Source organism: Ranitomeya variabilis, chromosome 3 (assembly GCF_051348905.1).
Source record: "Ranitomeya variabilis isolate aRanVar5 chromosome 3, aRanVar5.hap1, whole genome shotgun sequence".
Lineage (NCBI taxonomy): Eukaryota > Metazoa > Chordata > Amphibia > Anura > Dendrobatidae > Ranitomeya > Ranitomeya variabilis.
Window position 1 is genome coordinate 415,481,507 of NC_135234.1, and position 12,190 is coordinate 415,493,696.

At 49.2% G+C, this 12,190-nt stretch overlaps 1 protein-coding gene across 2 annotated transcripts in view; it reads right to left on the bottom strand.

Moving 5' to 3' along the window:
* Nucleotides 1–12,190, bottom strand: part of RBBP7 (RB binding protein 7, chromatin remodeling factor) — a 98,608-nt gene that overhangs the window by 60,609 nt on the left and 25,809 nt on the right. For both annotated transcript variants that reach the window (XM_077296305.1, XM_077296304.1), the window contains exon 2: nt 5,596–5,740. In XM_077296305.1, the coding sequence (XP_077152420.1) occupies nt 5,596–5,740 (145 nt within the window). The remainder of the gene's footprint in view (nt 1–5,595; nt 5,741–12,190) is intronic.

Sequence of the window (12,190 nt, forward strand, 5' to 3'; positions counted from 1 at the left end):
CTTTGGAAGCTGGGAGACCCTTGCGGCCGCCTTCCGGAAGAAGGAAAAGGGATCAGACCTCCGGAAGGACGCAGTCCTAGACACATATACGCAATGCCCTGACAAGGTCAAGCGCATGCAGAGCCTCCTCCACTCTATGAACCGGACAAAGGGAAGGCAGAGAAATTTCCTCATTGAGGTGGAAGTTGAACACAACCTTTGGAAGGAAGGATGGGACCATACGGAGAACTACCTTGTGTCCTGGTGAAAATCCAGGTAGGGCCGTCAGCAGGAGAGTGCTGTCAGTTCAGACACGCTGCGTAGCGAGGTGATTGCCACCAGGAAGAAAACACCTTCTGGGAGAGAAGGCGGAGCGGGACCTCCTTAAGGGGTTCGAAGGGTGGTTCTTGCAATACTGTCAGGACCAGGTTGAGGTCCCACGTTTCTAGTGGTCATCTGTAGGGGGGAACCAAATCGGGAAACCCCCTGAAGAAAAGTCCTTACTCACAGCTTGGTAGCAATGCGCCTTTGAAAAAAAAGCACCGAGAGGGCTGACACCTGGCTCTTAGGCGAGCCCAGGGACAGCCTGGTCCCCAGACCTGATTGGAGAAAAAAAAACAGGTAGTTCGAGGGGGGAAGAAGGGAATGGGGTCTGGCCGTGAGTTTCGCACCAGGTAAAGAGAACTTTCCAGGTACGGTCATAGATCTTGGCAGAGGCTGGCTTCCGTGCCCTGATCATGGTCCTAATGACGTCCGTCGAGAGCCCTGCCTGGGTTAGAACCCAGGTTTCAAGGGCCATGCCGTCAAATTGAGAGCCCCCGAGTTCTGGTGGTAGAACGGGCCTTGTGATAGAAGATCCGGGCGGTCGGGGAGGCACCAGGGGGCATCTGCTGAAAGTTGTACGATGTCGGTGTACCATGTACGTCTGGGCCAGACAGGTGCAATTAAGATGGTTGGAACTCCATCTTGCTTGATCTTCCTCACCACTCTGGATAACAGGGGGAGAGGTGGAAAAATATACAGAGGCTGGAACTGGGTCCAGTCCTGAACCAGAGCGTCTGCTCCGAGCGACCGCGGATCGTGTGTTCTGGCCATGAAGTTGGAGACCTTGGCATTGAAGTGGGATGCCATTAGGTCCACATCTGGGGTCCCCCAGCGATGACCGATCTGACGAAAAATTTCGGGATGGAGAGACCACTCTCCCGAATCTATTCCTTGTCGTCTGAGGAAATCTGCTTCCCAGTTGTCCACACCCGGAATGTGGACCGCCGAGAGAATCGAGCCTGTGTCCTCCACCCAGTGGAGGATGTGTGACACTTCTCGCATCGCCTGGGTACCGCGGGTCCCCCCTTGGTGATTCACATATGCCACAGTGGTGGCATTGTCCGATTGTATTCTGATGTGAGAGGCTGCCAGTAAGTGATGGAAGGCCCTCAATGCCAGGAGGATGGCACGAATTTCCAGGATGTTGATGGGCATGGTCGCTTCCACTGGGGACCACTTGCCCTGTGGTGTAGGTGCACTGCACCCCAACCCGTCAGGCTCGCATCGGTGGTCAGAACCTTCCACCTACCTGTGAGAAAGGATTTCCCCTTTGCTAGCGAGGTTGGCTTGAGCCACCAGTGCAGGGACCTCTTGGCTGACGACGTTAGCCGGAACTCCCTGTCGAGAGAGAAAGGGATTCCTGTCCCAGGACTTGAGAATGCCTAGTTGGAGAGGCCTGAGGTGAAACTGGGCCAAATTGGGACCGCTTCTATTGCTGCCCCCTATCCTGCCGAGGACTCATGGCAAACCGGAGAGATCGAGGGGGTTTGCGGAGGAGGATGCGAACTCCTAGGCGGAGAGCCACTGCCTTGTCCCTGGGAAAGAGCACTAGACCCCTGGAGGTGTTGTATAGCATTCCCAGGAAGGTCAGAGACTGACTCCGGGTTGGTGATGACCTTTGTAGGTTGACTAACCAGCCCGTGCGACTCAGTGTCGATTGTGATTGAGACGCTGAGCTCGCAGTCCTTGAAGGTAGGAGCCTTGATGAGTAGATCGTCCAGGTATGGAACGACTACTATGCCTCTGGACTGCAGGACGTCCATGGTGGCTGCCATGACCTTGGTAAACACCCTGGGAGCCGTGGCGAGTCCGAACGGAAGAGCCACGAACTGGTAGTGATCCTGGTCGATTGTGAACCTGAGAAAACTGACGAGCAGGTGCAATCGGTATATGCAGGTATGCGTCTTGTATTTCTATGAAGGCGAAATATTCTCCCTTCTCCATGGATGCAATGATGGAGCGAAGGGGACTCCAGCGGAAGTGACGAACCCATACATATTTGTTGAGTTGTTTTAGGTCCAGTATAGGCCGTACGCTGCCTCCTTTCTTGGGGACTACGAATAGATTCGAGTAGAACCCTCGGAAGCGCCCGGCCGTGGGAACCGGTACTATGACTCCTGCTTGAAGAAGCAAGGGAACCGCTTGGTGGAAGGCACGAGCCTTGGCTGGCGGTTTTGGGGGAACAGAGAGGAAGACTCGGTTCGGTGGGTTGGAGGTTGAACTCTTATCTTGTATCCGGAAGACACTAGTTCCCTGACCCACCTGTCTTCTGTAGTAGGCATCCAGACTTGCTGGAAGAGCAAAGTCGGCCGCCTACGGGTGGGATGTCTTCCGGGGTCCGTGAGTCATGAGGAGGAAAAAAATCAGAGGTTTTCCTCCTTTGGGCTTTGACTAGCCTGCTTTTAACTGCCAGGTCTTGTCCAACCTTTGCCGTCGACCATGAGTTGTCCCTGTGTGGGGAACGGTTACGATTTTGTGCTGGACGCGAGATGGACCAACCCGAGGAATTCCGAAAGGATCGGAATCGGTTTTATGACACTTCTTTTAAGTGCGTATAGGTTTCAGTTGAGGGAGAGAGGTACTCTTCCCCCCCCCCCCCCCCCCGGTGGCATTGGATATCATTGTGTCCAACTTTTCACCGAAAAGTCACCCACTGAGATACGGGAGATGCATGAGGGACTTCTTTGAGGAGGCGTCCACTTTCCATTCCGCAGCCAGGGGATAAGCCGAATCGTGATGGCGTTTGATGCTATCCCCGCTACGCCCCTTGCTGAATCCAGAGCTGCATGAAGCATGTAATCTGCTACAACTGCTATTTGAACCGCTTGGTCCGACAGCTCAGGAGCAGATGCTTGGAGGCCAGCTTGTAAATTTTTTGCCCAAGCCAGTATGGTCTTGCAGCCCAAACTGAAGCGAAAGCGGGAGCCAGGGAGGCCCCTGCCGCCTCGAAAATTGAACGAGCCATGCGTTCTAACTGCCGGTCTGCTGCGTCCCTGAGGGTTGAGCTATCTGGCAGTGAAAGGCGAGTCTGTGCTGCTAGTCTAGAGACTGGTGGGGGTCCACTTCGGGTGGATCTGTCCATTCCTTGGTGTCCTTCTGTGGGAAAGGGTACCTTGCCTCCAGATATTTGCGATTAGCAAATTTCTCAGGCTGTGAGCTGCTCTTTAAAGGATCGCTTTAAACTCTGGGTGGTTAGAAAAAACCTTAGGCTGCTTCAGAGGTCCTTCAAAGGAAATCCTCTGGTGGCAGATTAGAAATGTCCAGCACCCGATGGATGGAAGAGATTATGTCCTCGACTAGCGCTGTATTGCTAGGGGGGATTGGGATCAGAGACCCCTCCGTTTCCCTGTCTGAGTCGGAGTCGCAGATGCCTTCCGAATCCTGTGTATCACTGAGGTGTCCATTGCTGGGTGAGCTGGGGAGGAGGCCTTCTCTGGTCGGGGACTGCGGAGATCTGCATTGTCTGCCCCTGGAAGGGGACGGTCTAGATGACTTGGAATAACGGTGTCTCTCCCTAGAAGGGGATGACCGTGTGCTATGGGATAACGCAGATGGACTTGACATATGGATCCACTTGCGTCTTGACCTAGACGTGGATGTGCCAGGTCGTTCTGTTCCTGAGTCAAGCTCTCCCTTTGCTGGGTAGCGGTCATAGCCGAGGCATGACTCTGCAGACCCTGAAGCAATGTGGGTTTGGTTATCTATAGACTGCGTCATAGATTGCGACCTCTGAGTGACCCATTCCGGCGTGGCATTAGACGCCAAGGCATTGACAGGGGCTTCTTGGGGCTGACGCAGTAGTCTGGATGCAGTCCTGGCAGCGCGTTACGTGCTGCCACTGGGGAGAGCGGTCCTGCAGGCTGTACAGAATGCATAATAGCAGTCCTGCCTGGTTCTCTTGGACCTTGAGCCCGGCATAGTGCACAGAGTGCAGAAGAGCTGGCTGAAGAGGACCTTACAGGGGTAGAGAAACCTATAGGGGAGCCTTATAGGTAATATGGATTCACAGCCGAGTAAAACAACCCAGCTGTGATCTTACCCCACCAGTATGCCCCTAGGTCCAGCGCCGAAGATCCACAGTCTTGTGCCCCCTGGAGACTGGCTGGCCTGGTCCTGCTGACCGGGAGATGCAGGGTTAATCCTTGCTGCAGTAGAAATGGCCGCCGAGGAGAAGAGGCTGGGGGAGAAGGGGGCGGAGAGCTGAGAAAAAGGCGACAAAGCTGTGTAAAAACGCGCCCTTTCTGTCTCGATCCACCCCCTTTATGACACTGTAGAGTGTCATATTTGTCATCCGGGGGGCAGAGGGGGCGGCGGCTACAGCTAGGCCGAAGCGGGGGCCTAAATTAGATGCCTGATGCCCAGAAAGGCTCCAGGCCGGCGCTGAAGTCCTTTGGGAATCTGAGTCGGATCTGAACCGAACCCCCCCGGATTTAAAGGCAGGATAGCGGTGGGGCTGTAAGCGGAAGGGGGGCCCTGTGAAGGGTCCCTCTGAGGCAGTATAGAGCTGGTGCTGCCGCAGAGACAGGGGCGCAGGGAGCCCTGTGTCTGTATGTGCCATGCCTGCCTGCACTCCCCCCGGCCCCGACAGGAGCCCGCAGCTGGGCTGGGGTCCCTGGATGCAGGCGCAGTGTGCTGGCCCATTGCTGGGAGCTGTAGAATGCTGCCTGTACAGGCCCTATCTGAGGCGTCTCAACCTAATGCCCCCAGAGGGGGATTAGGGAGGGTGCTGTTGTCCCCTTCAGGGGGCTTTATCCTCGCCTCGACCTCAACCCAGAAACCAAAAGGAATTGGGGAAGGAGGGGGAGTCTCGACTTCGAACCAGCACCCGAGGGACTGGGGAAGAAGCGGCATGGGGAATAGCCATCTATACTTCAACCGGGCACCCCGTAATAGGGGGCCGAGGAAGGAGCCATGCCGGGAGTCTCACAGGAGACCCATTTTTCTTCATCTGTAATCCGTCGGAAAAAAAAAAAAAAAAACGGAGTAAAAAATCTTAGGTGTGCCTCCTACGCGACACTAAGCAAAAACTGGAGAAGGCTGACGCCGTCCATGGTGTATACTGCAGAGGAGGAGCCACGGTTAATCTTTTTCAGATTATGCATAGTGCCGCCTCCTAGTGGACAGCAGCATAACACCCATGGTCCTGTGTCCCCCAATGAGGTGACAGAGTAATAGGATCATGTGAATTTAGCTTATGAGCATTACCAAAATGGTTAAATTCCATTATACCCAAGCTCTTAACACCACACACACATACATACAAAAAACACTTGGCAAAGAGACAATTATTACCTAGTGACATCAGGAAGCCACTGCACAGTGAGACTTGGCCACTCCAGGGCATGTGTCATTACAAGGTCATAGAGGAAAGGAGTATTTTTCTTCCAGATTTTATACTCCTCGTTGATGACACGCTCCTCCACAGTATCTTCAAACACTACAAAGGACAAATTAAGTAAAATTAATCTATTGGCCTAAAGACAAAAAAAAAGACGAAACACAAAAACAGACAGAATGGATTTATGCACAGGTTCCATTAATGTTTTTAGCCATCATCGTTTATGAACCCAATTGATAAGTGTGTCAGTTGTCTGGTGCAAAATCTATTTACCCAAAAATGTGTCAGCTTGGTGTTTTCAAGACAGTTTTGGCTAGTTGTTAACCAGAGCTGGACAACATGTGGCAAAGTCACCTGACATTCATAAGTGGTGCTGTACCCTACCGCCAGGTATGTTACTTCAGTCTCAATGAAATGGCACATCTTCAATTAAGAGTTGTGTACACAATGACATTAATCAGGTACCATGCATTTTGTCAAGTGTCCATGTAATTTTGATATGGCTGTATTTTTCCCCAAATCATAGATCAAATTCACTCATAGAAGTCTGAAAAAAAAAATTAAAAAAAAAAAAAATTACAGCTCCAGTTTTGAGAACGACAAATTTTGGTTATCAGTTTGCAGCTTCAGTGTTTTTAGAACTAGTTCACACTAGGTGTTTTTGCAGCTTTTTTAATGCAAATTTTCAGCTGTGTTTTACAGTATCAGCAAAGTGAGATTTCAGAAGTGTCGTGCACACAGCTTGGATTTAAACGCGCAGCAAATCCTGACAGGAAAATTACTGATCATGTGCACAACACAACAGGATTGTCAGTCTTTGCCGGCATAAGCATTCCCTAGCGTTTTTGGGCCAATTCCACGTGGGAAAAAAAAAAAAAATAATGCACCTGAGGCTGTGCGCACATGTTGAGTATTTGACTACAGAAATTTCTGCATTGCTAGGAATTTTTTGGCAGCAAAAACAGAACGCTCATTTTTGTACAGCAATGAGTACTTTTTAGAGAAGATATTTCAAAACGGGAGGGGGAAAAAAAAAAAAAAAAAAAGACGTTTTGTAGTGTAATTTCCTTGTTCAAACCTGTTTTCATGCTTAGGCTACTTCACACTAGCGTCGTGCACTGCACGTCGCTATGCGTCGTTTTGTAGAAAAACGCATCCTGCAAAAGTGCTTGCAGGATGCGTTTCTCCATTGACTTGCATTAGCGACGCATTGCCACACGTCGCAACCGTCGTGCGACGGTTGCGTCGGTGCGTCGCCACCAAAAAACGTTGCTTGTAACGTTTTTTGGTGCGTCATGTCCAGCATTTCCGGCCCCCCGCACCTCACAATGGGGCAGCGGATGCGTTGAAAAACAGCATCCGCTGCCCCATTGTGCGGCGCTTCCACAGTATGCTTCGGTGCGCTGCAACGTCGCATTGCGACGTGCAGTGCACGACGCTAATGTGAAAGTAGCCTTATTTGCCCCATACCTGGCTAACAATACCAGCCCTCAGCTGCCCCAGAAATGACACTTCATATTTGAAGGGCCAATTCTGGCACTTTTCCCAGGCTCTTCCCAGTGTCTCGCCAGGGTAATGGGATTACGGGTTGGTGTCAGCTGCTATCGCTGACACCAAGCCCTAGGTTTAGTAATGAAGAGGAGTCAGAGACACCCTTTCATTACTAAACCTGTAAGTAAAGAGAAATAAACACAGAATAAAACATTATTTGAAACCGACACATTCTTTAACCCCTTTCCAACATCAGGCGTAATAGTACACAGATGTCGGAGTCCCTCCCTTTGATGTGGGCTCAGGCAGGAAGTCCACATCTTTCCCGACACACGTCAGCTGCTTTGAACAAATGACATGTGCCCGGAATAGCCGCAGGTGGAATCGCGATCCACCTACGGCTATTAACCCGCTAAATGTCACTGTCAAACGCTGACAGCGGCATTTAACTCGCGCTTTTGGCTGGTCAGTTTTAGCATTTAGTGAACCTAGTAAAAAAAAAAAACAAATGAAAAACAAGTGTGAGATTGCACTTTTTTTGCAATTTCACCACACTTGGATTTTTTTTCCCATTTTCTAGTACACGACATGGTAAAACCATTGGTGTTGTTCAAAAGTACAACTCGTCCCGCAAAAAACAAGCTCTCAGACATATTGACGGAAAAATAAGTTATGGCTCTGCTAAGGGGAGCAAAAAACGAAAACACAAAAACAAAAATACCTCCGTGGGTTAATTATTTAAATTAATCCAATATACTCACCCCAGGTTCAAAGTTAATACAAACGTTAAAGCAATGTCCCACATTGTCACCAACCTATGTAGGAGCGATCACAGAACTTTCTCAGGCAGCAATGCCTTAAGTAAGGTCACCGAGGCTCATCAGCTGATGAACTCCGGTGAACTCTCACCACAGGCTCAGCGCACGCACACACTGCAGGAGTGATTACCTCCTGTGTCAGTGCGTTGCCAGCTGCAGGGTAGACCAGTCGCATCAGCTGGTGCAACTGATCTACAGGTGACCTGAATCGTGATGGGACATTATGGATTACAGCAGACAGGTGAGGTATATGGTGGTTTTTTTTTGCTGTTTTTTTCTTTTTGAGGTAGCATAGGCATTGGGGATTAGGTGTTCAGGTTAGTATATGGTGTATTTTTTAGTTTTTACAGGAGACAAAGGGCTTCAGGGATTAGGTGTAAGGCCGGCATCACAGTGACGTTTTAAACGGCCGAGTGCAATGTGAAAAAAAAAATAAAAATAGCATTGCACTCGGACCAATGTTAACATATGGGGCAGCTCCCAGCAGCCGACTTTTTGTTGGCCGTTTTCTTCGGTCCAAGACAATCGCAGCAAGCTGCGATTGTCTCAGACCGAGGAAAACTCTCGGCTCACTCGCACCCATATAAGCCTATGGGTGCGAGTGAGACAACGCACATCACTTGGATATCATCCGAGTGATGTGCGTTATAAGCGGACCCCAGCAATGGAGGAGATTGAGAAATTCATTTCTCCGCCTCCTCCGCAGCTGTGCTCAGATCCTCCCTGTGCAAGAGAATCGGAGCACAGGCGCATGACACTTGGCTCCTGCTCTGCTGCGAGCAGGAGCCGAGTGTCATTAGCATATCGCATCCGATGATCTCGCATGGGATGCAATACGCTAGTGTGACGCCGGCCTAAGGCGAGTATACGGTGTTTTTTTATTTTTATGTCAATATTTCTTTATTTTAACTTTTAGCACAGGAGCAGGCTGATGAAAACACCCGTCAGCTACCGCTGTAGTGAGTGACAGCAGACGTCAGCTGATGGGAGTAGTAGTCTCACCAGCCGTCGCCTATGACCTGCGGCAAGCTTTTTACCACGGGTCATGCTGACATCTGACAGTGACCCTGCAGTGCTCTGACCGACGGTAATGTTACTGACTATGAGAACCACAGCGCCGGTGTTTGTCATGTTGTCACACAGATGCCAATTATATTTATTCTCTTAACCCCTTCCCGACATACCCTGTACTAGTACGGCGCATGTCGGGTCCCCTGCTTTGATGTGGGCTCCGGCGGTGAGCCCACATCAAAGTTGTGACATGTCAGCTGTTTTGTACAGCTGACATGTGCGCGCAATAGCGGCAGGTGAAATCGCGATTCACCCGCCGCTATTAACCTGTTAAATGCCGCTGTCAAACGCTGACAGCGGAATTTATCCGGCGCTTCCGGCCGCGTGGCCGGAAATGAGCGCATCACCGGCCCCCGTCACATGATCGGGGGTCGGCAATGCATCAGGATGGTAAGCATAGAGGTCCTTGAGACCTCTATGGCTACTGATGCCGGCCTGCTGTGAGCGCCCCCCCTGTGATCGCTGCTATATAGCAGAGCCAATCAGGCTGTGCCAGCTTCTAGCCTCCCATAGAGGCTATTGAAGCATGGCAAAAGTAAAAAAAATGTTTTTAAAAATATGAAAAAAATTAAATATAAAAGTTTAAATCACCCCCCTTTCGCCCCATCAAAAAAAAAAAATAAAAAAATATAAAACCTACACATATTTGGTATTGCCGCGTTCAGAATCGCCCGATCCATCAATTAAAAAAGCAGCATTAACCTGATCGCTAAATGGTGCAGAGAAAAAAATTCAAAATGCCAGAATTACGTTTTTTTGGTCGCCGCGACATTGCATTAAAATGCAGTAACGGGTGATCAAAAGAACATATCTGCACAAAAGTGGTATCACCAAAAACGTCAGCTCGGCATGCAAAAAATAAGCCCTCACCCGACCCCAGATCACGAAAAATGGATACACTACGGGTATCGGAAAAAGGCGCATTTTTTGTTTTAGCAAAGTTTTGAATTTTTTTTTTTCACCACTTAGATAAAAATAACCTAGACATGTTTGGAGTCTATGAACTCGTAATGACCTGGAGAATCAAAATATCTGGTCAGTTTTAGCATTTGGTGAAGCTAGAAAAAAAGCCAAACAAAAAACAAGTGTGGGATTGCACTTTTTTTGCAATTTCACCACACTTTTTCCCGTTTTCTAGTACAAGACATGGTAAAACCAATGGTGTCGTTCAAAAGAAACTCGTCCTGCAAAAAATAAGCCCTTACATGACCATATTGACGGAAAAATAAAGTTATGGCTCTGGGAAGGAGGGGGAGCGAAAAACTAAAACAAACGAAAAAGGGCCGCAGCGGGAAGGGGTTAAAGAACAAAAATTAAGCAAAGTGATGGATTACCCATGCTGTCGTGGTGGGTTACTAGAAACTGAATTACCAGTAAGTCTAATTCCATTTTCTCTAGTAACCCCCCCACAACAGCACACCGGAGCAGTACCCAAGAGTAATGTTTTAAGGAGGGACTACAGCTTGGAGGACTTTTCTCCAGAAGTCCGAGGACCAGGTAGCAACTCTGCATGTCTGCTCGATGGAAGCACTGGCTTTCTCAGCCCAGGAGACAGATGTCACTCTGGTAGATTGAAACGTAAATTTTTCTGGTGGTGGAAGGCCCTAGACAAGATATGTCTCAGATTGCTCTCGATACAGTTGTTGATCGTGGATCTGGAAGTCTTCCGCTTATTTTGGCCTCGAAGGTGAACAAACAGGTTTTAGTCCTTCCTAGTTTCTTCAGTCACCTGAAGGTAATGGAGTACAGCTCTCCGGTCATCCAAAGTGTGGAACTGTTCTTATTTCCCAACTCTTGATAGGAGGGAAGAATTCTCCTGAGACTTGTGAAACAGACTACCTTGGGAAGAAATGGCAGATCCAAATTGCAGAATAAGTTGGTCCTGCAAGCTCTTCATGTAGGGTTGATTGATCGAGAGAGCTTGTAATTAGCCCACTCTCCTGGCTGTAGTTATTGCTACCAGGAAGGCTGCTTTCCAGGAGAGTGTCTACCTCTATGGATTACCGCTCCATTTTTACTTCGTCCAGTCTATGGATGACAAGGGTTCGAAAGGTGTTAGCGTGAGCCCCATCAAAACCGCATTGAGGTCCTAGGCCGGAACTAAGTTCGTAGTTCTTGGACATATGCAAGATGCTGTTGTCAAACCTTCTAATCCATCAGCGGTCGGCTAACATCTGGTCAAAGTATGAGCTTAGGTCCGCCACCTGTACTTTTAGGGTGCTAGGTCTGAGACCCTTCTCTAGCCCTTCTTGTAGAAAATCCAGGATCCGAGCTAAGTTCAGCTGGTGTGGGTTAGGTCATTTGGGTGCACTCCATGAGATAAAGATCTTCCATATCTTCTGGTTGATAGTTTGTTACTGCCTTTCGACTTTTCTGTGGTGTCCGAATTACCCTGTCTGACAATCCTCTGGTCTTCAGGATTGAGAACTCAGAAGCCAGGCCTTCAGACGTAACCTCTCAGAATCCGGAAGAAATTAGCTTCTTTTGGGCTAGAATGGTGCCAACATTACCTTGACCTTTTCCACTCTTATCTTTTGTAGAACTCTTGGTAGGATTGGTAATGGAGGGAAGGCATAGGCCAGTCTGAATGCCCATGGGTGGGCTAACGCATCTACACCTAAGCAGGGATTGGCTGGATTTAGCAAATAATATTCATCCACTTTTGCATTCTGTCCTCTTGTAACTAGATCTACCTCTGGATGGCCCCACCTTCTGGTCAGTATTTGAAAGACCTCAGAATCTAGACTCCATTCCCCTGGATGGATTTCTTTTCTGCTCAGAAAAAAAAAAAAAAAAAATAAAAAATCAGCCTGTATGTTTACCGCACCCTTTATGTGCAAAGCGGACAGGGAGAGGTGGTGTTCTTTGGACCACAAGAATATTCTGGCTGATATTGCCTTCAGGTTCTCGTGCCTTGTACTTCCTTGATGACGAGGGTGGGCTACTGTTGTCATAGTATATTTTGACATGGTATCCCGGACTAGGGTTACTGCGGTCTTGAGGACCTCCTCTACCACCTTCAGTTCTCTGAAGTTTGAGGATAGTCCGCTTATCTCGTCTAACCAGCATCCCTGGAATACGTGTTGGGATACCATGGCTCCCCAACCTTTCCCGCTGGCGTCCACTTTTATAGTGATCGCTGGGACTTGCATCCAGTGAACCCCTCTGC